The sequence below is a fragment of the Spinacia oleracea genome, chromosome 6 (genome assembly GCF_020520425.1).
Source record: "Spinacia oleracea cultivar Varoflay chromosome 6, BTI_SOV_V1, whole genome shotgun sequence".
NCBI lineage: Eukaryota > Viridiplantae > Streptophyta > Magnoliopsida > Caryophyllales > Amaranthaceae > Spinacia > Spinacia oleracea.
In genome coordinates, this window is record NC_079492.1 from 87,728,991 (window position 1) to 87,753,874 (window position 24,884).

The 24,884-nt window shown below is 37.2% G+C and overlaps 2 protein-coding genes and 1 long non-coding RNA gene across 5 annotated transcripts; all 3 read right to left on the bottom strand.

Moving 5' to 3' along the window:
* Positions 1-3,458: 3,458 nt before the first annotated feature.
* Positions 3,459-4,147, bottom strand: LOC130462824 (uncharacterized). Its single transcript, XR_008923637.1, has 3 exons — positions 4,094-4,147; positions 3,767-3,914; positions 3,459-3,686 (listed from the first exon to the last, which is right to left on the bottom strand). It is a non-coding gene; the product is annotated as an uncharacterized lncRNA (long non-coding RNA).
* LOC130462823 (ABC transporter C family member 1-like) lies at positions 4,147-6,667 on the bottom strand. Of its 2 annotated transcripts, none has more exons than XM_056831749.1 (3): positions 5,415-6,667; positions 4,457-4,882; positions 4,147-4,190 (listed from the first exon to the last, which is right to left on the bottom strand). In XM_056831749.1, exons 2-3 carry the CDS (start codon positions 4,787-4,789, stop codon positions 4,161-4,163), a joined length of 363 nt encoding a protein of 120 aa, XP_056687727.1. In that variant the 5' UTR covers positions 4,790-4,882; positions 5,415-6,667; the 3' UTR covers positions 4,147-4,160. The 2 variants fall into 2 exon arrangements, with proteins under 2 accessions (XP_056687727.1, XP_056687728.1); XM_056831750.1 differs by lacking the exon at positions 5,415-6,667 and adding an exon at positions 5,190-5,370.
* A 5,574-nt stretch (positions 6,668-12,241) lies between these two features.
* LOC110788076 (small GTPase LIP1) lies at positions 12,242-24,293 on the bottom strand. 2 transcript variants are annotated; one of them, XR_008923107.1, is made up of 8 exons: positions 23,906-24,293; positions 22,878-22,969; positions 22,529-22,670; positions 20,436-20,740; positions 17,147-17,200; positions 16,859-16,986; positions 14,871-15,002; positions 12,573-12,712 (listed from the first exon to the last, which is right to left on the bottom strand). XR_008923107.1 is itself a non-coding variant. In XM_021992718.2 (7 exons), exons 1-7 carry the CDS (start codon positions 23,994-23,996, stop codon positions 12,520-12,522), a joined length of 1,005 nt encoding a protein of 334 aa, XP_021848410.1. In that variant the 5' UTR covers positions 23,997-24,292; the 3' UTR covers positions 12,242-12,519. The 2 variants fall into 2 exon arrangements, 1 of the variants encoding a protein (XP_021848410.1); XM_021992718.2 differs by lacking the exon at positions 14,871-15,002 and having other exon boundaries at positions 12,242-12,712; positions 23,906-24,292.
* Positions 24,294-24,884: the final 591 nt, after the last annotated feature.

The following is a 24,884-nucleotide window of genomic DNA, read 5'->3' on the forward strand; positions in this document are numbered from 1 at the left end:
CAGCAAGCCAAGTGCGCCACACGAACAACCAAGGCCACGCCAGGCCCAGCGCAAGGCCAGGCCCAGCAGGCCATGGCAGCGCGCGCAACGCGCGCAGCTGCGAGCAGTGGGCTGCGAGCATTGCTGCAGCTCGCGTGGGCTTGTAGCTCGCGTGGGCCGAGCGGCCGTGTGGGCTGCGCGCGGGCATGGCCTGCACGCTTGCGGGTCATGCTCGTGTAGAGTTTGTGTTCACTTACGAAACCTAAAGAGTACAGGATTTGTTTAATGATTAAAATTCCTAATCCTAAAAGATAAATTAATTAAATAAGAATTCTGCTAGGATTCTAATTTAATTAATTCGTATCCTAGTAGGATTCGATTATTTATTCCATGGTCTATAAATATGAGTTAAGGGCTCATAATTTATATCGAGTATTCAAGTATTCAAAGTGATTTTTGAGAGCAAAAATTCAGTCATATAATTGCCTACAATAGCCGAAAATTCTAAGTACCTTAAGGGCGATTCTAGTTGGTCAAGCTTAAGGCGGATCCGGACGTGCTGTGGACTATCTACGGAGGGAAGACACTTGGAGTCCTAAAGACTTGTTCTTGTTCGGTTCGGGCGCACCTAGGGAGGGCACGAAACAAAGTCTATGCATCTAAACTATGCTAAATGATTATGTGTAAATAATATGCTTTCCTGGCTTTATGGTTTTTCCGCATGATTTATGAATTGTCATATGTATCATAACCTAACATCCCACGCCTACGCCGGTTGATCGGCCTAGTGGTTGGCCCGAGGACTTCACCGGGTGGCCCGCGGGATACGTTGGAGGTTGGGATGGTCCCCGAGGAGAGCCTCCCCATGGCAAATACCCCCTTAGGCCCAAATTTTCTTGGTCTCCATATACCGATGCTTCGGGTCCCGATGTGGACCCCACCTACAATTTCATCCCTTTCACCGACGAACAAGCTCGTGCTCACCGTCGTGAACGGGATGAATATTGGAGGCTTTACGATGCAAAGGGTAAAGGGAAAGACCCAAGAACCTCTTAGGGTTCACTCCATTTCTCCCCCATCTTCTATTGTGATGGTATGCTTGTATTTGGCTTGGGGGGAGAAGTGTGAAGTGGGGGTTTGCTTTGGGGAGTTGATGATTGTTGTTGGTGTTTGTTTGGTGACCTTCTTGCCACTTTGAGTGGTTGTATATATTTGGTGAGCTTGTGATGGTTTTTGGTTTGTTTTGGCCATTAGGCCCTTGTCTACTAACATTTTTTTTCTTGGTTATTTTTGAGTTTTGCTTCTTGGTATGATTTCTTTGGTGCGGGTTCACATTTCCCACCATTTCCTTGCTCGTTGATCTTTTGGTGAGTTTGTTCGATTTTTACCGGTTCTTTGCGGGACTTGCTCCCATGGCATCTCCGGTAATATCTTTCTATCTCACATGCATTCTTTGGGACGGACATATTTCTTGTGGGGAATTGGTTGGATGGGTAGTTGTGCCCCTCCTTGTTTTGTTTTAGGCCTTGAGACATGGCCTAATTCAAGCTTGGGGGGAGATTTTATTGTGTGGTTGCCTTTGTGTTGTTCATGCCATTGACATCATGCATTTGTGTGCTTTGTATATACTTTAGTGCTTAGTTTCTTTAGTTTCTTTTTGTTTTCTTTTGTTTACTTTTGTTTTCCTTATTTTCTTTTCTTCCTTATTCTTTTTCTTTTCTTCCTTTTTCTTTCCTTTTTCTTTGTTTTTCTTTCCTTTTGTCAAGGCAAGGTTTTCTAGCTTTTCTAGGCATTATTCTTGACTTGGGCATAATGAAAATGGAACTTGTAGGCTAAAATGCTTTTATTCCTAAGTGGTAGATGTGTGCACGGTTTGTAATGTCTTGGTTCGAGTCTAGGATTTAGGTGTTAAGAAAGTCGGTTAGAACTTTGGGTAGCACGAGTCTTGAACCCTTGGTTTGTGGTAAGACGGTGTCGTTCTCTCTAGTGACTTGAAACCAGAGAGGGTAGTATTTGCTCCCATTTGTTAGGATCATGTTCATTTTAGCACAAACACATGTATACATATATTGAGTGGCATGGTTCCTTGGCTTGACTTTCTTATATCCCGAATTTGACTTTTTCCTTCCCGAGACCGCGACCAAACTACTTTAGGGGACGATAGAGGCATTTCTTTCGGTTACTATTTTTCTTTTTAGATTAGGACATCTTTATTTTTATTTTTCATTGATATTTTTGTTTGCATTTGCCCCCTTGCTAGCCATTTGAGCCTTGCCCCTTCATTTCTTATACGCTCATTACAAGCTTATTAGCCTTTGTTTTATTTTCACCCTTAGAAGTGACAGTGAAGCTTTGTGTAACTGTGCTTGATGGTTTTCAATGATTATGCAATGATGAGGAATGATTGTTGTTGGTTGGAATGGCAAGTTTTGGGAAATATGTTGTATATAGTGAATAAAGAAGCAAAAGCAAAAAGAGAAAGGAAAATTTTAAAAAAGCCAAAAAAAATAGAGAAAAACAAGGCAATGAGAAAAGTTTCACTTGAAACACAAAAAAAAAAGAATATCAAATCAAGAAAAGTTCAAAAAGAGTTTTAGTTTAGTTTTATTGTTGAATAAGCTGGGGGGTACCCTAAATAAGTGGTATGAGTTTGTTGTGGTTCGATTTGCTTGAATAAGTTCATTTTTGCACTTCACTTTAGGATTGAGCACCAATTTCTAAATTTGTTCCACGTCCTTACCCCTAGCCTATACGCTACACCATAAAAGCCCTCTTGACCCTTTTGAGTTGAGTCATTCTCGGTGGAGGGAGGGTTTGGTCAAATTTATGGAATGGGATTGTCATGCTAAGATGTCGAGTAACCTTCTGCCCTCTCTTGCAATTCTTGTCTTTTCCGGCGCCTTCGCAGCGTAACGAGAAGCTATCTTTGAGGGTGAATAGGATCTAGAGAGTTGACACTACTACAAAAAAGGGCAAAGAGACCCGTTCAAAATGGCCTAAGATACCCCATTTAAGGGGGTCTCTAGGTAGGGGGTCTCTTTATAAAAGAGACCCCCCATGTAGAGGGGGTCTCTTTGTTAAAAACAAGAGACCCGTTATTTAAGAAAATGGGTCTGTAATGTTAACCGTGGAAAAAATAATATAGAAGGGGAAGAGACCCCTTTTTAGAGATATTAGGTCTGTTTGTAAAAAAATTTAGACCCCATATTTAACATAGGGGGTCTCTTTAAATTTTTTAATATTAATTTATCCAGCAAACTCAGACCCCATATGTAAGATAAGGGGTCTCTTTGAGTTTTTTAATATTTTTATAATTAACAAACTCAGACCCCATATGTTAAATAGGGGGTCTCTTTGAATATTTTATGATTTTTTTATTATTATACTCAAGAGATCCCTTTTTATACCTAACAGGTCTCTTTTCATAATTTTTTAATAAAAAAAAATCAGCATAAACAATTTTCGGCCAAAAATCAGCATTCAAACAATTTGGCAATTCCAAAATAATTCTTATAATTACAAAAAAATTATCCCACTATACACCAATTGTAATATCCAAAAATAAAATAATAAGTCTCAAAAGTCTACATAATTCAAAAGTAACATATTGAAAATAATAAGTATTAGCGGTGCGGGCATAAGCATATGTTCGCCTCCACCTCTGTTTGCGTGGTTTCCGAATTTGAACTTCCCTTGCACCTTACCTTCTACAAGCAACAAACCTCCATTAACAACTGAGTTAAATATGAAAACAATAATACTAGTCTCTAACATCCCTTGAACAAACCTCCTGGCGTACTTTCTCAATGTTGTTTGGCTCTCTGACAGAAAACAAGAAGGCAATGCCATCTCCATGGTTTAGCTTCCAACCCTCTTTCATGTTCTTCTCTTTAGAGGTTTTCTTCTATGTTCCCTATATGATTCAACATGATAACCTAATAACAAATACAGAGCCGATAAACACCAAACATGTAAACTTTGAATTCCGAATCCCCAATAAACGGAACAGTAATTACATTTTTGAGGTAGAATGTAAAAATTGTTTAAACTCAAAGTTAGAAATCTGAAAATGGTCAATGAACAATAAAATCTTGAAGCAATAAAGTCCACTTACATCAGCCACTTTCTTCTTGGAGCTATCTGCATAGATCCTCTAAATTGTTGAAACAACCTTCTTTTTCTCATTTTCTAGCATTACTGTAATTTACTTGCTGCATCACCAAAGGAAATGAATCTCAGTCCCAAATGGATGTACATATACAGAGATAATATTTTTATCTTTATTCCAACATTTCATACACCTATATAACTCAGACTCTTTTACATCTATATTCCAACCAGCTTTCAAAATGACACTCAGATACCTCAAATTAGGCCAAAGGTTTAACAAGATTCAACGAGAATTATGAAGTCCAGCAACAAACGTAGTTAAACAAAAACAAGTTCTCACTTCTAAGAATTAAAATGAAGAGTATACCTCAAATGGCGCAAGACCAGCCTCCCCTTCCAAATTAAGCACCGAAACACCCATGATTAACCTGAACAAATGTTCAGCTGCAGAGTAACCAGCCAACAAAGCCAAAAAGTAGTTGTAATATTTGGACCTCAAACAAAACTTCTCAGCTTTGAAATTCATGTTGGTTATCCATATTCGATATACACACAGCCCCATCATAGCTAAATGTGATATGCAAATCACAATAGTGTCTGTGGTACAGGGTGTAAAAGCTCCCAGAGCATTTTGCACCGCTGTTGCCCATACACCATTCGCCACTGGCTGGCAATACCAATCAAATGGCTTGAAAGCCATCACTACTCACCCTTCTTCCCTCAGTACACCTATATCAATATTGTAAACCTGTCTACTTTGCTTCAACCTCAGATGAACCTACCCCTACAACAGCTGCATCAAAACAAACCCCAATTTAGTAAAATCTGTGTGTTTACTTAACCAAAAAGACTATTACACTGAAACACAACATTTTATGGACAAGATTACAACAGCCCCAAGGGGGATATTCTTCTCCAATGGAGTTGTGCTCGTCGTTTATCACCATACAATCCAAGGGAAAGTAACAAAAGTTGGCATACAGATTAACACGAAAGAAAATGAAAACAGCAGAAAATCATTCTACTAACAACACCCATTTCAATACTAAACAAATTCAGCGAAATCAATCAACCAAACAAGCTCGAATTTGAAGCCTTACACATTTGAGCTCAGTCAACACTTAACAAACATAATTTCCTTCACCAAAAATCATTTCCTTCAAACTTTCTGAAAATCCAAACATCAAAAAAGACCCATAAACGAATAAAATTGGGGAAATAAGTTAAAAATCCCAAAAAACTAATGAGAATTTAATCAAAATGAGTATAATAACAATTAAAAATACATAAAAAACTAAGAAATCATTGATAATAGATGAACATACCACGTTGACCACAGAATTAGCTGAAAACAGATATTTTTGATCAGAAATTCGGCATCAATCAACCAATAAAGTCCGAGAATAATCACAGCTTCGGACAAGACCAGCTTGGCAGCAAGAATGAAGAAGAGTGGTGTGACAAGAGTGACTGTGATATCCAACAAGCCCTTAACTAATTAAAGTAAACCATGATTAATTGGTTCAACACTAATAAAACTTAGGCCGCTTATTTTTGTATCTTAGGTTTAGTTTTTGGCGTTGTCATTGCACTAATTATGCTAGGCATTAACAAATTTTCATGGTATCCTACATCATTCAGAGAAATTAAGTGCAAAATTATTTAATTAGTAAAAAGTTATTGATAAGTGGTGATTAACCAAGATTAATTTTAGGCAAATGTCCCGAATATCGTAATATGTACCAACATCAAAACATGCCTATATCAGCCTTCATCTGAAATCTATGAAACACAAAAACTAACCAAATCAAATCATATTCGGATTAGTCGATTACCTTTATACCCTAAAACATTTAAACCAATATGAAATCCTAATTCCGCTCAAATCCTCCCTAAGATCGATACCCCAAAACCCTAATCTCACAACACATAGCCGTACAAGAAATAAAAGAACCCTAAATTCGCTGAAATCCATAACAAACAAGAAAAAGAAGCAACAAAATTGCAGCAAAATCAACATGAAGTACAAACGAAATCGACAAAAACATCACAAAAAATCATAGATTGAAGCTAAAACGTAACAAACTTGGAAAATGGCAAGAGTGATGTACTTTTCGAGGTTGAGAATAAGTAGATGCCATAGTTTCCTCTTGTTCAGATCTGCCAGTGTATACAGCTAGCTGAACTTGGGATGCTCGCTTCTATGTGCTTCCAACCTCGCGGAGATTTTATCACTCTGGTTTATCAGATCGAGAGATGCAGCGTGGAGGAAGAGAGATAGAAAAGCTTGATTTTTTTTTCAATGAAACAAAGTTTGGGAGATTTGAAGAAGAAAAAAGCAAGAGACCCGGTATCAACAAAAAAAGGTCTCTTCTTTTTCTACTTCTCTGTAGTCACGTGGGTCCAGTGCATTTAGAGACCCATTAAAATAAATAACGGGTCTCTTATTTATCTTTCCTTATTTTCTCCAAATAAAAAGTGGGCCCTTTGATAAATTAGAGACCCGTTAAACAAAATAACGGGTCTCTTGCTTTTCTAATTCTTTTTTTTGCTGTCTTATTTCACTTAGTAGAGACCCGTTATCTCTAAAAATGGATCTCTTATATTAAAGAGACCTGTTATCTCAATCAAAGGGTCTTTTCTTAAGGGTCTCTTTGCCCATTTTTGTAGTAGTGTGAAGCGGTAAGTTCGGTTGAAGGGGGATAGATAAGTGCAAATCCTTAGTTCTCTTTGCTTCACACTCGAATCCTTCACTCGACTTAGGACATTGGTTAGCGTGCATTCGTTTATTGGTTAGTAATATTAGCATTCTTTTGTGATCGTTCCATAATAAAAGCCCTTTTCTTGAATTTTGTAGTTTTATTTTTCTTTCTTTTCTTTTCTTTTCCTTTCTTTCTTTCTTTTTCTTTTCTTTTCTTTTTCTTTTCTTCCCATTTTCTTGGTTTGTTTTCTTTTAGGTCTTCCCTTGATTGAATTTTTGGAAGAGTTATGGGTGGTTCTCTTTGGAAACCCTTACGAGATCCCACTCGCCCTCATGAGCGATTGTGGGGTTTAAAGAGCTTGTTGCATGCGCTTAAATACAACCGTGATTCCTACGAAAGTGAGTTAGGTTGTATATTCTTGTAGTTCTCATTTTTGTAGTTTTTGGAATCTGAATAATATGCTCATTCTTCCATATTTCGTGCTTAGTTTGCTAGAGACTAGCAAACGCCTAGCTTGGGGGAGTTTGATGAGCGGCATTTATGTCGCTCCTAGCTTAGGTTTTCATATTAGTTTTGTTATGATTTTCGTAGTTTATATAGTTTTTCATAGCATTTTTATGTTTTCTTTCCATCTTGTGCATTATAGGTGAATCTTGTGGAAAATGGTGGAAAACCAAGTAGATTGGAGCAAAAACAGAGTTGTGCGACCGAACATGGTCTTGTGCGCCCGAACAGTGAAGAAAAGGTGGACTGAAGCAAGAGGCAGAATTGTGCGGTCGAATGGCTTTCTTGTTCGATCGCACAGAGGAGCTCTTGTGCGGTCGTGTTCTGTTCAACGACCGCACAAAATGGAATTTATAGACAGAATATCCCCAGTTTTTTGATTCGATCGCACAAGAAATCACTCGCCCGCAAAAGGAATTTGTGCGCCCACACAAAGTTGCTGTGCGACCACACTGAAGATTTTGGGAAATTTGGCTAAGTCAGGCCTGTACGATCGCACAGAAATTTCGTGCGGTCGAACATGACGAAGGAGATTGATCTTAGCTCTGTTTGCTCGCACAAAGATTATGTGTGCCCGCACGATTTCATTCTGTTCGATCGCAGAGAGGGTCTGTGCGACCGAACGTCGACGCGGGCTGGGTTTATTTGAATTTTAAGTTGCTATTTGGGGAAACATATAAATAGTTTTTTCGATTTTATTTCACTATAATTCAATTTTAGAATTTCATAATTAGACTTTTGAGAATATTAGAGAGGGTTCTTACTTTTTCAAGCTTTGGATTAGGAGAGAAAAACTTCATTGGAGAAAGCTTCAACTTGTAATTCTCTTTCAACTTTTGAATTCTTTATTGCAATTTCGATTCAGTCTTTAATGCTTTGCTATTCTTCTTGAGTTCTTGATTTTTCAATTGCTTTGATGATATTGTTGGTTGATTCTTATTTTCTTTTGTTGATTCTCAATTGAATTCTTAGATTTTGATTCTCTTAATTCAATCTTCAATTTCAATGTCTACTTGCTTTCAATATATAATTTCCTTAGTTAAAACTATGAGTAGTGAGTAGTATCTAGTTAGGGATAGGGGAGAAAACTAGGGATTAAATTGGGGGAAATTGTAGGATGAATCATGATTATTGATGTGATTAAATTCTGATTTGATGCTAGGAATTCCATGATTAGTGAATTAGTAGTTGCAAATGCTAGTTCAACTAAGTTAGATTGGAGTGTTTCATTTTGATTTGGAAAGACATTGTGAATCTCTATGTTGCATGTGAAGAGTTGGTTTCAATTGCTAGTTGTTTAGTCTTAGGATTATGCGAGAGCTTTTCCTAGATTAGAGAGCTAAGCGCGTTCTATCCGACAGGTGGCGAGCGCGTCATTCGTTGCTTTTCCCCTATTCGTCAAGTCATTGCATCAATATATGTTAGTTAGTCTTCGTCCTTCCCCTAATTAACCTAGGTCTATCCCCAATTCGCTAACGCTTTCCTTTATTGCATAATTCGTTGATAGCTTAGTTGTGTAGTTGATAATCAAATCCAATCTTCGTCCTAAACTAGCTTGGCTAGCAAACTCACTTCACTTCGTTTCCTTGGGACGATCCCAATCTTACCACTATAGCTCATATAGTCGGTTAGGTAGGTGAATATATAAATTTTGTTTGATAAGGTGTGTTTCATTCAACGACGGAAAATACCTCTATCACTTAGTCTAGACTCGGATTTCTTTTCTTTTGAAAATGGTTTTACGAAAACTTTTGTTTTTGTGAACGTTAAAATTATTTTATTAGCATGACGGTATTAGGCCGTATATTAGTTCCATCAAGAAGCTAACAACAACTTACGAAACGATTTGAATTATCGATGCGTTTTAAGAAGTCAAGTACACGAAAGAGCTTTGGGGTGTGACAGTTTTCTTGCGCACGGGGTTGTGCTCGAGAATTTCGTTGCGTGGCCCTATGGGCGTGATCATATTCTTGCGCCCACAGGCTCTTTCCTAGTCATTCGAACTTTCTGTAGTTTTTTTTTTTTTACTGAATGAGGCCCTTTGTTTGAGCGTGTGTGCACTCAAACATTCAGCGTCCCGACACGAAAGCATAGTTCGTGCGTATTAGCCTTTGGGATAATTCGTAAATGCTATTTGGATTAGTTTCATGACTCGTTAGGTTAGCGTAATTCCATAAAAATGCCTTCGCGCAATTTTGAATTTGCACTTTTAAGGTGGGCATTTTTAACTAGACCAACCTATCGTTTTAAGTGCGGATGCGTTTTTTTGGTCGTTTGAATTAGTTTCTCGAATATGTTTTTTTTTACTTCGAAAACAAACAGAATTAATTCAGGCAAAGCTAAAGTGCGCGTCAATAACTTCTCGCGCACAGAGCTGTGCGTTAGGGAAGTTTCACGAACAGAGCTGGGCGCAAGAAGTGAGTTGCGCTGACCTGCTGGCGTGGGTGATTTCTCACGCCCAGTTGCTGGTTTCACTTTTATTCCTTGCATCAAAAGCCTGTGTCCCTTGCGAGAAAGATTTCTTGCGCTGCAGCTTACGCCCTGAAAATCATTCGCGCCTACCAGGCCTGCGTTGAAAAATTCTTGCGCAAGGTCCTGGTACACAAGATACGCAGTTTTATTTTTAATCGATTCGCAACTAACTATTTATTCCTTTATTTTTAATATTTTAAGCATTTTTATTATTATTATTTTTTAATATCGTTGACTTTAAACTTTGGGTCTGGTTTATTTTTTCACACATAGCACATAATTTTCTACATGAAACAAACAGTTAGCATGTTTTTAAGCATAAATATCCACACTTGGTTTATGAAAGTCTTTATGGTATAATAGGCTTGAGTGTCGAAAAGGTACCAAACCTATCACCAATTCCCCGGCATGCCCCTCTCGAAGTAGTCGGGTTCATGAACGAATTTTATCAAGGCCTATCCGGTAAACGCTAGAGTGGCGCGTACCGAGAGTGGGCCTATGAGATAAGCGATTTGATTTGGGTGGATGTTCTACAATGCGAATGGGTCGAGTGGACAACATCCGACGCGCGTGCACCCCCCGGGTTAATAGGTGTCCTTATTCCCAACTTCCGAGATGAAAATGCCAAGGAAGCCAGAATTACGTGCGGTTCTATCCGATCAAACGATTACATTGAATATTTCAGGCCGTCCCAATTTAATAAGGAAATAAAAGCGGCTTAGCGATAGATTTTTCCCTCGAGCTAGGTCCACTTACTACTTGCGTGATTATTTCAATATACTCCACAGTGGAGTATATTGGAGGGGTCGAAAAAAGACGGGTTTAGGGCCTTTTTCGTTCTCTTCCCTTGCGAATGTGTGGCAAGCAATATTAAGTAAAACGGGATTAAATGTGGACGTTAGCCTCTTTTCACTAGTCTTAGGAGTCGCCATTCAGTTTTCAACGACAATGAGGAAAACTGACAAAACCCTGTTATTGTGATGAGGAAGTAAAATCTTGATAGCCCAAGTTAACGTATTTGACCACAACGGCCGTAGGTTCCCTTGTGATCCCTGGTATGGAGATCGCTCAACATACATCCAACGGAGTAGTGATTGAGGGTTCGGGGGACATTTACAAATACGGTGAGTGCCAAGTATTAACCCACGAAGCGGTCCTTACTAGTTCAATGTAACGAAGACGGGACATGCGTTATACTACATTACTAATCTGTATTTCTTTTAATGCACAAATATTAACTAACAAACGGCAAGAGGATGATTTAAATTGATTTAAGGTCCCTAGAAATAATCTGGATTGGCCAAAGAATATCTTATTAGGCGTGATAAATAATCTGATTAAGTTTGACATATAGTCGTAATTAAAGCAATAAACATATTATGACACTTTATAATATAGTTTTAGATATATTTCGGTTCTCAGAAACTAACAACTTGACTTTACTCGCTTTCCTTTTATGCAACTTACTTTCCTTGACTTGATTAGACTCTTGGGCAGGATCCAGGCTTAGTTTAAGTGCTCAGACGGGCAGAGTTTCGCTTAAGAAGAGTTAATACGGCGGAACTACGTACGAAATATACGGAGTGTACGTGACGATAATAAAGGCGTATAGAGAACTTAGGCTTAGGCTTATAATTTGCGGATAGTATGAGATTTTGGTTTGGTGCCCTTTACTCGGCTGATTAAGGCCCTATTTATAGGAAAATAGCGTCGTGGAAGATAGAAATAATCAGAGTTGGAGAACAACTGAAAAACTCCTGTGCGCAAGAAAATTCTTGCGCACAGTATGGGTCCGTGAAATATTTCTCGTGCACAAGTCTGTGCGCCAGATGTGCTTCAGAGTTTGTTTTGGATTTGGACTTCAAGCGGGTACGTGAGATATTGTTTGCGCGTGAATTTGGGCGCACATGATGAGTTGCGCTCGCCCTGTGTGCAAGAAACTTCTTGCGCACGATCTGTTTTCCACGCGTTTTATCCACTTTGATCAGTTTAATTTGGTTTTGTTACCGAATTATAACTCTTTTATGCTTATAATTCTTATTTACGAGATATTTCCCACAAAAACTCTTTTTAATCATAGGAATTTAATTGGAATGCAATTAAAATTCTTTAAAGCTTTTCAATCTCTTTTAGGGATTTAGTTGGAGTGCAACTAAAATTCCCTGCTGTAAATCTATCTTGGACGGTTTACTATTTTTAGTAGATACTCAGGACGGTAACTACCATAAATAGCAGTTACTATAAATTGAAACATGAGTTTGGGTAAATGAGTCAGTCAGTCTTAGAACGTTCGTTTCTTGATTAGGAATACATTTGTCAAATGGATATTTTATTTCATCATTGAACTTATCGTTTCTAACCAGAGGCCAAATATAGGCGTCTACAACTCCCCTTTGTATTATCCGATACAACTGTAATACTATCACTTTCCAAAAACAATAGGACTCCGTATCAAATAAACATAAAGCCAATCATAAATTAATAACCTTCATTTTCATTAAAGTGACATATATGTACATCATTGTGGGGGGAAGAACATACACAAACACGCATTTACACACAAACAACGAATCAATCTTCTTCTCTACGCCTTACAAATCATCCAGCAGCTATTTTATCAGAAAAAAATTACCAGTGTTGTTGTACTTGAACAATCATGAGAACCAACCACCAACAGGGAGATTTTAAGCAAACCATTAGAAAGGGACCTGGAAAATGTCCAAGCTTTGCAGGCTGTTAGCTTCCCTATTAGTTAGACATCAATATCTGCCCGCTTAGACTTGGAGTAATTGAACTCTGACGAAATATTCTGATAAATTCTTGGGAAACTATAGTTCTCGGAATTGGATACAGGTTGTTGAGGGTACAGAGTAGGAGGAGGAGGGAGATTATGTTGAGCTGGAAGAGGAGGATGGACGTTGTGGTTGTACAGATTGCTGCTCAACCTGCAAATTACATCACAAATCAGAGGTAATGCCAATGCGCCAATGCCACTGATGGAGGGTGTGTAAATAATTCAATGTCCACAGGGTATGACAATATCAAAAAGTACAATGTTCAAATAAAATCAAATATCATGCACATACCACAGGATATCTCTTATTGTACTTATATGTTTATAAAATCAATGACTAAACATAAGAAGAGTACATTAGCTTTCTTTCGTAGCTGCCCCCATGCCAGAAACTATGGGATGATGAAGACAACGTATATAATTAAGTATCAAGCCACAACCAAAAATCTTAAACAGATAAATTTATAAAATGGAATTTTGTACAATATAACATTGTGCTTTTCTGAAATAAACCCATGTTTGTACCCATTGTTGAGGTAACCCCGAACTTGTAAGACCTCATTAAATTTAACAGAAAAAAAAACCCCGTTAAATATTGCTTCACAGTAGAAATCAAGGCTGACTAAATAAGAAAAAAGACATAATTCCTATAAAATGTAACTTCTAAATTACTGGCCTGGGAAATGTATCTCATTCTGATGTCAGGATATAAAGTTGCAGGCAAATTTCCAACCAGAAGTCCATTGAAGAGGTCAAAAGAACAGTGTCTACCCACACCTTTAAATATTGAATAGTATTTCAGAAAGCTATTCAGGAATTCTTTAATAAATCAACTATCTTTTGACTATTTTAATTAAGGAACTACAATCACCATAGTCGCATTACTGAAAAGTGAAAACTGACAAGCTGATCAGTAATTATATGCAGGATCCTTACCGTTAAAGCAATCAACACATCTTCGGAGTAAATACATGACAATAACGTTGTCACAAAACTAGTGATGTAATGTACTTCAGAGTCCAGACTCATACCCCAATGTAGCAACACTATGCTAATCAAGGCAAAGCCTTTTTCAACCATAGATCTACAGCTGTGCAGCCATAACGGCGGAGTTTTAATTCCATTGCAAATCTCCCCCTTTCTTCAAAGGCTTAAACGTACCTTTTTGTTCGTAAATCATTTTCTTTCTAAAACTTATACAACACTCTCACGCCAAAGCTTGATTTTTCACCTGACTTGTTTGCAGCAAAACTACAGTTCTCCAGTAAAATTGGGTCAACTGTACAAGAACACAAGAGTCCGACCACCAACCATTTTTATCAAATATGCCTACCTGGATTTCGTTTGTATATCCACCACCAAAGAGGAATCATCTGCATTCCTTTTCCAATAGAATAACCAGAATTAGTAGAAGAAGGGTTCCTACTTCCTAAAAGCCAACTGATCCTAACTCGCCTTCTCACCAATTCTTACTCAAGGTGCGACAATAACTCTACCAATCTTCCACTAAATTTCAATTTTCTCTTTACCACTAAGAAACTCTACCAAACCTCTTCTCAATAGTTGTCACAACTACATAAGTAAAGAGGAACCAAACATTTGCCTACTGCACTATGGTCAATGACACCATCAACGATCGAGTGTTTCCCATGACCTTTACTCTTAGATATTAGCTAACAATTGAGTTGTGCAGACGTACTAAAGATTTTCCTTTCGACCTCCATTGATGAGAACATTGACCGACTCGTTAATAGATAACGAAACCATCAAGACAGGAAAAAGACAGGGGAAAAACAATGAGAAAAGAGAGAAAGAAAGATAGATTGACAAAGAGAGGACACCGGGACTCCTCGAGTTGGGAGAGATATAGTGTTGCCATCTATATTAAAAGATGTAACTTTCATACCTTAGGATATCTCAAGGAAGATTTTCTTTTCTTAATCTAGTGTTGACTGTTGCGGAAAAAGAAAAGGCTCACTCCATCTTGTACTTAATTCGATGGATCCTTTTATTTTGTTATTGGCTGTCCCATTCCATGTGAAAACTCTTATTATCTCCAAATTACAATTGACTAAATCAAAACAATTCATACATTTCATTTTCAGGGTAAGGCTACAAAACATCTAACCTCCCAGACCCCGTCCTAGAAAGATGCCTTCTTAAACGCATTGCGGTAGTTAATAATGTTGTATTTTGCTATGTTATTGCATCCTAAGCTTCTATGGATATGACTCAATCCGCTATGGAAAACAAAATTGTTATCCTCACTCCGATGTTCAAATTTCAAAGGGCAAAACTCAATAACTTACCTCTTCTCAACCCCACCCCTTTGCCTCGCAACCTCCACTTCTATCCCATAGCTTAATTCACTTCCCCCTACATGGCCTCCTTTCCCTCCTCAACCTAGCCCCTGCAACGGATATTGCCTCAAACCAATAGTTCTTGGCATTGACCACAAAAAGATTACAAAAATGAAATGAGTGATTGCACAATGACAGAAATTTGTAAGACGCAAAAATGAGTGGTAGCAAGTTAGGGATGGAAGATCATCAGCCGCCTTATTTGCAGCGGGTAAAGAGGGTTGTAGGTCAGGCCGTGCTTTGGGCATGAACAGGCCGGGCCCACATAAAGCCTACTTGTTACTGGTCGGGCCGACCCGGAAATTATAAAAAAATGATTCCTAGGCACGGCTCAAGCCCACGTGCCCTCGTGTTGGGTCGGGCCACTCAATTTGTTGTGCCTTGTCGTGCTTTTTGCCAACAAATGTGGCCCGGGCCCAGCCCAAGACTTTGTGACTCGTGTTGAGCCGGGTTTTTCCGTGCCCGTGCCCGGACATGCTTTTTTTGTGTCGGGTTGTACCGTGCCTCGGGCTGGTCTGGGCTAGTGCCATCTTTAGCAGCAGGTTGTAGACGTGGAATTGAAACTTTTTTACAGTTTATTCAAATAACTTTGTTTTGTCTATAATTTTAGTGCATTCTTTTCTCAAGACCTATTTTAACTACATTGCATTGAACGTGTGTTAAATATTTTAATAATCCAATCATATACAGGAGTATATACATAAGTGTGGATAGAACAGCGACGGTGGAAAGTGCCCCGTAAAACTCTAAGGGTCAGGATTACAGAGGGTAAATCATCAGGAAGCTTAAGGCCCTTATTGCATTGATTAAGGTATCTCCAAACTAAAGCCATTGTACACCCCGTAGTAACCATGCCATAATCCAAGCAACAACAACCCAATATGGACTATGACATACGTCAATAAATGTTAGTATTATCCGCAGAAACTCTCCCACTTTACCATATCCCTTTAGTCATGTCTAAAATCTAAATTCTAGGTAAAACAATCCAACAGAATGATATCAGTTTGAAATTTCGTAGTATTTTAGAAATATTAAAAGGAAATAACCTTCAAAAGACATTTAGTAAAAGCAGTTTAAGTCTTTAGTCTTTACCATACCCGTCTACCATGATTTATCCTTGTCTGACCATAAATCAAAGTACTGTACCTCAACTACATGCACACTGCATGATTTTAGTTAATCTCCCTAGCTGCCTCTGAGAAAAATGAATAGAATAATGATCCTATATCTTTGAGAGAAAAAAAGATCACTGCCCTAGTGCACTGTATTTTACTGGAAGCCCAAACACTGCATGAAATTAACACAGACGCGTGATTTTCTATGGGATAAAGTAACTTTGTTAGCTTCCTTACAGGCTGAGGAAGCTGTTATTAGGGTCTCTTTGTGAGGACACCTTGTCCTCTTTCTATACCCCTTCGTAAGATTTAATAAAACAATTTTCTTATTTTTTTTTTCTTAAAAAATGACACATGATCTATTCTAGTTGATCACAAAAACATTAACAACCAACACAAAAGTCCTGTAACCTTGATATATTCGCATCAGAAACTGCCTTAAGCAAACAGCAACATCAAGTTTCCACAGGCTCACGACAAAGGTCTACTTGCACAAAGTTCTTAATTTTGGGGTTGAAAGTATACGAAGCAACATCATCCAGAGGAAATTAATTTAACTGCACTCAGGATCTAGAGCAAACATTCCCTTTGACTGATCAGTCTCCCTTTACTGATTTGTCTGATTTTGCCTACAAGTACTAGCATCCAAATACCGAATAGCTACATACCATTCAGGAGTGTGTTTTCCAATATCCTATGCGAATTTTAATCTCATCTCATTGGGACTTAAATGACTTAACAATCTCTTTCCAGGCGGGGTTTTCCCTGTCAAGGTATGAGCAACAAGTGCAGTGATTAAAAAGAAAGCATGAAACACACCTTGCAGATGGGTGCAAAAGATCATCGTCACTCGAGATTTCAGTTGAATGTTGACTAGCTCTTTGAGATGTAAGACCCCAGGGAGATGGTGCAGGTAATTCATCGGCAAAATACCTCCTCCTGATCAACTGGAAGAGAAAAAAAAATTAGAACATTAGCCTTCAGTCCTTCACAATTACTTACATTACATTTTATTGTTAGGTGGAAATTGCGAAAGAAATAGAGGAAAAGAAACCCAGGGGTCACATGATCAGACTAAACAGTTGATATAATGTTCAAGGTATATACCAAATGAAAAAACTTTATCAGAGCTTCCTTGTCAAATCTCCCCTCCTTGGCAGCCTACATTTTTACATATAACAAATATCAGATTCATTAACTATGCTTGATAAGATAATATATATATATATATATATATATATATATATATATATATACATCAGTAAAAAGAATCATCCCGTCATAATAGAATTGTTTTTTGCAGTTTCACAGTCTTGTCAAATCTGGAAGAAGTGAAGATGAAATGCTTTCTCTAACAAACATTTCCACAGTTGAGAAGTAATAACAAATAAAGAAGGCGGAAATACATTACTGTCTTCAAAGAAACAGTTGACATGAAGATTAACATGGCAAGTCAAATGCAAGGACTTTGTTAGACAAAATGAGAAATTCATAAGCCTCTCAAGCAAACAAGAACGAAGCAATCACTTGAGAACCCTGTGCCCCATAGCCCATAGGTAATAGTAGACATTTACCTATGATCTTATTCCTGGTAGTTATATCCTTGCCCCCAGACATTCACACAGACACATAGATAGATAAATAAATAGAGAGAGAATAGAAAACTGCTCAGAACTAAAAATCATTATTGTTACTTTATAACAGTTTTGCTTTTCTAGTTTGAGAGGTAGCATGAGTACTTTGATCTAGATAATAACCTAAGGAGGTAGTTTATAGACTTAAACTGGAGGGGGCCATTGTTAGGTACTCCCAACTCCAAATAAGCTACTCCTATTGTCCATTGTTTTAGAATGGAATCTCATTCAGGCATTTTCAGTGAGTTATATCTCTTTGTTTCTCCACCACACTTTACAAGATTCTGGTGGTGATGATGGAATCAAGGAAGAAGTGAGCTTTGTGGTTTAATGGGGGATGGATGTGGGGTGAGTCTTGTGCAGAGGGATTGTGGTAGGTGGTGATAGGGCAATGGTGGGTTGCACAAATTTGGTGAGGTCGGGTAAGGTAATAGGGATTGTGGTAGTGAAGTAAAGAAGGGGAAAGGAGATCTGGTTTTTTTTTCTTTTTTCTGAATTTGTTTTTTATCCAACAAAATTCATTTCAAGTTTTCTGACAGAATATTGGCATTGGCATTAACACTTGTATCATTTTACTCAAATATTTCAATAACTGATGATTTTGAGAGGCTCGGAGTAATTCCCACTTCATAAAAATATTGTTCTTCGGAGGCAGCATCTCGAGGATGTCCCTGAACTTATGCTAAGAGGTTCTGTGAACAGGATTTGTACTAGCATAATTTTTTTCTATCACATTTCCTATTGTTTTCTGAAGAACTGCATAGTACTCCCTCCGTTTCTTTTTGTTGTATCCGTTTCCTTTTTAGTCGTTTCATAATGTTGTATCCACTTAGAATCTTTTCTATTTTTGGACATATATTTTTTCCTAAAATACCCTTACATTTCAATCTAATTACCATAATACCTAAAGATTCTACCCATATTCCCACCTAATTTTCCCCACCAATAATATTTAATCAATTTATTTTCCCAAAAATAATTATTTAATTCATATTACCTTACCATCACTTTCACTCTCTCTCCTCCCTCATATTTTCACTCTCTCTCTCCCTCATGATTTCACGTCCCTCTCTCCCCCCCTCCCTCTTCTGATTTCATTTTCTCTCTCCTCCCTCAATCTCTGATTCTCTTCCCTCAATTTTTTCACTCTCTCTCCTACCTCAATCTCCTCCCTCATTTTTTTCACTCTCTCTCCTCCTGAAACCTCTCCGCCGCAACCACCACCACCACACCTCCGCCGCCTTTGTGCCTCCACCACCATCTCTGGAAAAAAAAACTCTATATTAAAGCTTTAGATGGTGAAATTCGACCATAAAAATTCTAGATCTAGAGTTTTCATGGTCGAATTTGACCTCTAAATCTTCAAAATCTTGGATTCATGGTAAAATTATTGATTTTTATTTTATTTTGTTGATTTTTTAGGTTCGAATTTGGGTTCGAGTTTTGGGTTTTTTGGGTTTGAATTTCTGGGTTTGAATTTCTGGGTTCGCGTTCTTGTTTTTTGGGTTCGAATTCTCGAATTTCTGGGATCGAATTGTTGATTTTTTGTTCGATTTTGATTGGGTTTTTGTTGTTGATTTTCCGGGTTGATTTTTTGAATTTTCTGGGTTGAGTTTTCGAATTTTTCTGGGTTTTTGTTCTTGTTTTTTCGATTTTTTCTGGGTTTTTGTTCTTGAGTTTTTGAATTTTCTGGGTTTTTGATTTTTTGTTGATATTTATGTTCGAATTATTTCTGGGTTTTTGTTCTTGAGTTTTCGAATTTTCTGGGTTTTTGTTCTTGAGTTTTTGATTTTTTGTTGATATTTTTGTTCGAATTTCTGGGTTGAGTTATGTTGATTTTTCTGGGTTGATTTTTCTTGATTTTCTGGGTTGATTTTTCTTGATTTTTGTTCGAATTGATTTTCTGGGTTGATTTTTCTTGATTTTCTGGGTTGATTTTTTGTTCATATTTTTTTGTTGTTGATTTTTGTTCGAAATTTCTTGATTTTTTTGTTTATTTTTGTTCGAAATTTCTGGGTCGATTTTTTGTTCATATTTTAGTTCGAATTTTCCGGTATATAAATCCTTTGAGTAAATCTGATTTGTTTTAGTAATAATAATAAATATCTCCATTGTTTTCTCTCTCCTTCTTTTATTCCAATCACTTACACACAATCATTTCTCTTACACCCAATCATTACACTTATACCCATACAAACCAAGATTCTATTTTTCTTAAAAACCCCCCAAGATTCCAAATGGATACAACATTTAGAAATGGAGGGAGTATAATTTTAATACTTTTATCCAAGAACAGGATTTCCATCACAATATTTTTCTAACAGGATATTAAAACATTAGCATAGTTCTGTTCCCGCATATTAATAAAAGGTGTGCTGCCAGTTGTTTAACCAAGTTCCTCATATATAAGCTCATTGTAATCAAGACATGTCACTAAAAGGTGTGGTGTCCAGTTGTTCAACCAAGTTCTTCAGGTTCGTTTCATTTTATTGGGAGAGTACGCATTAATAGCTTTCACTGGATAAGCAGATGGTCATTATATACTCTCATTTTATACTCTTTGGTGATGCAAGCATCTCCCTTGTTTCCCAGGTATAGCTTTTTAATAGATATGCATTATATATTCTTTCGTGAAAATAAGCATCTCCCTTATTCCCCTGAACCCCCTCCCCCCTTTGTTGAATGAAAGCAGAAACTGCTTATTACATAAAAAAGGAAAATTTAGTACGAGTCAATATTAGCCAAAAAGTTCGACTTCTTACAGCAATAAGGGATGAATTTCCAGGAAAGCTTGCAGTCAGGGGAAGGTCCTCACTAGATGATAGCAGACCTTGCTTCTCAACCCATTGCCTAGCAACATCAACAAGATTACCACTGCTGCCTCTTTCATTCTCCTTTGCTGTGATATCTGCTTTGTTGCTGATTACAATATAGGGGACAGGAGGCCCGTAAGACCCACCAGATGCAAGAGGTGCCGAAAAAGTCGCATTTGCAGCAATCTCAGCAGCCCATTTCTGAAGGCTTGATTTTGTCCTCTTTTGTGAAAGATCATGAACAAAAATAATACCTGCAAAATAGTTCCATGGAAGCATAAGCCATCAAAATAACATGTACACTTTCCCTCTAGTTAGTAAAATTTGAAAATTTCCTGTAATATAAGTTACATTACTTCTCCTTCCACAACAATAGATAAAGTAACTAAAAGAATTTTCCTCTGTATATGCGGTGTTTGAAGCAAATTTCAAGATTCCACATTTCTAACACTACCAATAGGAAGTTAACAGAAAGCCATATGTCAGAGAAAACATTCAGGAACCCACGAAAGTGACAGTTATGTGGAAACCAGCACACTTCTAGTTTTTCTTCATCCCATGTCTGAGCTTCTAAAACACACCAGATAAATATTAACCAGAGAAACCAATACAAACATGGGGGGTCATGTCTTAGTTTGGGACGAAATAAGCAATATTGTTGTTTGCCAACTTTGGTGAAAGGAAGAGAACAATTAAGCCATCAGATTAGGGATCAAAAGGAATGTTCCAACAAACCTCCAATTTAACACGTTGGGGGTTACAAAAAGTTGGATACTTGGATATAACCATTTGTATAAAGGCAGAACAATCGCCTGCTATCTTTTATCTGTAAAAATAAATAAGGATTCACAGCTACATTTGTAGAACCAGCTGCAGTTAAGCATAAGGTAAAAGCAGCCAAGTTATGGGAAGTACAACTCAGGACACAGAAGAAGCTTCACCCAACCAGAAATCCGTGATTACGCTGCTGAATATTATATTTTATATCCATCGTAGTTGAGATAGATGTTCCACCAAGCTATTAGAGATGAAGCTGGTAAAGCAAAAGCCTTGACCTCTAGAGATCAGTTATCAGTACATGGGTACTAGGGTAACATAAGTGATCTTTCCTATTACTCCATTACGATGGAACTCTACAGATATAAAAAATACTAAACAAACACCAATCTGGTCCCCCTTAAATCCCGTAATTAACCAAGTCCAAAAGTAATTCTTGTAACACCCAGGACCTTCTTTCTGTACATATTGAGATCTGCTTCTCACAATTTTCTTCAAAAGGTCTACCATAAACTCATCAATCCCCTCAATTGCCTCAATCATTTGTTACATTTTTCAAGGTAGATCAAGCAACCACTTATGGAATCTACAAACTTTGAATAATGAGATAACTTATAGTTCAGCAAATTCAATCATACATGAACATTATTAAAAGAAAAAAAAAGGTCCAGGTATCTCCACGGAAAATAAAACAAAGAAAAAAAGTCTAGGTATCACAGCTAGAGATATCCATGAAGTTGATTACCAGAGGCCTAGCTCTCTATTTTAACATTCTACGCTAGAATTAAGCAGGAATAAATAAATATTGATATTCCTGCAGACACAAATTTTGTAAATATTCACCCATGTTAGTATCTTACACATCTATATTCCCCTTTCTTAAATAGACAAAAATGGCAAACAAGAAATTGTAATGCTTAATCTAAATTTCTAATACAGTGTTATTAGAATTTAGAATTGCTTGAGCTTTTTCTCTCAAAAGGCTTAAAACTTTCGATACATCAAAGTAACTCAAGTTAAACATACCATAAAATGGTTCATTACTTTCTGAATTCTTAGTACATCAAAGCATAGGTGTCTTTTATAAATTGATCTTTCCTATTAATCTAGATGCATCATGAACCACAAGTAATCAATAAATTGTTGCTTTTAATCTTCTATTGTTGACTCCAACCAAATTTAAGCCCTTAATTGTGTTACTTCCTCTAGACCCATAAAGCACAATGATCCTTGTTGAAATGACAAAAAAAATATTAACAGCTCACCATTTACTTGTGAATAGAAAAGAGATCTGCAATCTTTGTAGCGTTCATGCCCACAAACATCCCAAAGCTCCACAAAGAAATTCCTATTTACATCCCCCTCCAAGCCATTTGATGAGCTTGCAGAACTTCTGTAGTTAACATGCTGCACCAAAAGAAAGAATAGTCTCTTAAGAAGGTGGTAAAAAGAGTTACAGACTACGCTAAAAGGTGCATCACCTACTTTGAAGTTTGAATCGACAAATCGAAAAAATTAGCTGATGAGATTCATGAAACTCTAAAGCAGAGCTAGTAATAAAAAATATCACTGCTCTTTTTCATCTTAAACATAGGAAAAAAGCATGAAGTGCACCTTAACTGAAACTGCGCAACCGACTGTTTGGGGAGGCCGTGCTAATGCAGAACCATTTAGAATGAGATGCACAAGTGATGTCTTGCCTACACCTGCCAAGTCAACCAATTTTAAAAAAAATAAAAAAATTCACAGACAATGCAGCTCGTCTGAAGAAAAGACTAAGTGGAGGGGAACCGTCATATAACTTTGAAATATATTGAACTTTTATCTCAAATCATTCAAAGGTGTTTATCTATATTTGTCAATTTGATTTGAGCAGATAAATAATCCACGTAACAAACCATAAAACACAATGAAAATCCCGCAACTTATGTAACTCAAAACATTTTTTTCATTATCAAAGAGGAGAAAGAAACACTTGCAATAATATGGTGGATTTACCGCTTAAACTAAATCTCAAGCATAAGCTTATCAACTACAAGAAACATGAACCGTAATTTCCGGGCTTTCTCAGTTTTTAAAGTCAATAGCATACGTTTAGCTTGTACCCTACAAAAGTTTGCCTTCCTTGCACTTACAATATATGGAGGGTCAAAAAATTAACAGCCGCTCCTGCGACTGTTTACCAAAAGCACAGGTCTCCGGGAAAGGGCCACATCTATCCTATACTACCAAGTGTTTTAGCACCTCATACAGTTACAGTTCATTACACAATAATGATCTGAGATGCCCAAGTGAACCCCACATGTAAGTATGTAACCATATCATTTAGTTCAATTTACATCAGCAATTATATGTAAATAAGTTTTCCTCCTTTATTACTTATTGCACCCAAAACTGAATGGAATAGTAAGGGGTAAACACATAATTCAACTAACAAAATACTAGAAGTTAATCAGAATTTCTTTCAGACCTATGTTTTTCCAAGTATATTTTCCAATAATAAACAATGTGTGCACTCAGGAAAAATCAACAGAAACGCCATAAAAGAAAGACAAATGAACATCAATGAATCAAACTGCCAAAATAAACAATACCCAGAAAATTTCAGCATCAAATTAACTACTTGATTTCAGAAATATTACCAGAATCTCCAACAACTAGGACACGGACCGTGCCAATAGGCGGTCCACCATTATTATCCCTGGTTTCTCTCTCTCTTTCCCTCCAGAACATCTCTTCACAATGAAATTTTTTTGTTCTAGCTACAACAAAGAATTCAGATGTTGATGGAATAGATCGAATTTGATTGAAGAATGGAAGAGTTCATTGACAGGAATTTTGGTGATTTTGGTAGGTTTTTTATATTTAGAGGAGAGGTATTGAATTAGCCGTTGTTAGCTTCGGTTTGGTGTCTTCCACTACGGTTCCAAGGGGTTGGTAAGCGCCACGGTCGTGTCAACAACCGCCAACCGGTGAGCTTTTCGACACTTACAAGACTATAGACGGCCGCAAAGGATATTGATAGTTTGATACGGATCCGTTTTTTATGTTTAACCAATTGAGACGAGTAAGGGAGCCGAGCCGAGCCGAGTACTATCCTGTTAATGTTAATGTTCATGTTTATGTTCATGTTTATGTTCATGAGCTCGAGACCGAGCCCGAACTTTCAATCGAGATCAAAATTTTGTTTAAGCTCGATTCGTTTAAGGGATTTTGTGTTCATGAACGTCTCGTTTATTAACCTAGCCGAGTTCATAAACGAACATTTTCTTAAAAGAGCTTTACACTTTAAAGTTAAACCATTTAAAAATATAATTTTGAATGTGCACTAATTTAGCCGTTTAAATTCAAGTTTTTTTCTTAATTCTATAATATATTTTTTAGATGTTAAAATTAAAGTCAGAATACGATTTTTATCTATGGTCATATAATTATGTATGGAAATTTTGATTATGAACACAAATAGACAAGCTTGTTCATGAACATAAATAAACGATTTGTTCATGAACATAAATGAACGTGGAAATGTATGTTCATTTTCATGCTCATTTATAAAACGAGTTTCAAAAGTTGTTCAAGCTCGTCTCATTTATTAAATAAACGAACATGAACAAGCTTTAA

Excerpts from the sequence above, each read along its gene's own strand:
- LOC130462823 (XM_056831749.1), bottom strand. The coding sequence starts at position 4,789 with ATGGCTTTCAAGCCATTTGATTGGTATTGCCAGCCAGTGGCGAATGGT. Across the intron at positions 4,191-4,456 it reads CTGGTCTTGCGCCATTTGAG|CAAGTAAATTACAGTAATGC; the intron begins GTATACTCTTCA and ends TTGGTGATGCAG.
- LOC110788076 (XM_021992718.2), bottom strand. The coding sequence starts at position 23,996 with ATGTTCTGGAGGGAAAGAGAGAGAGAAACCAGGGATAATAATGGTGGA. Across the intron at positions 22,671-22,877 it reads GTTGCGCAGTTTCAGTTAAG|CATGTTAACTACAGAAGTTC; the intron begins GTGCACTTCATG and ends CTTTTGGTGCAG. Across the intron at positions 20,741-22,528 it reads TTTCTATTCACAAGTAAATG|GTATTATTTTTGTTCATGAT; the intron begins GTGAGCTGTTAA and ends ACTATTTTGCAG.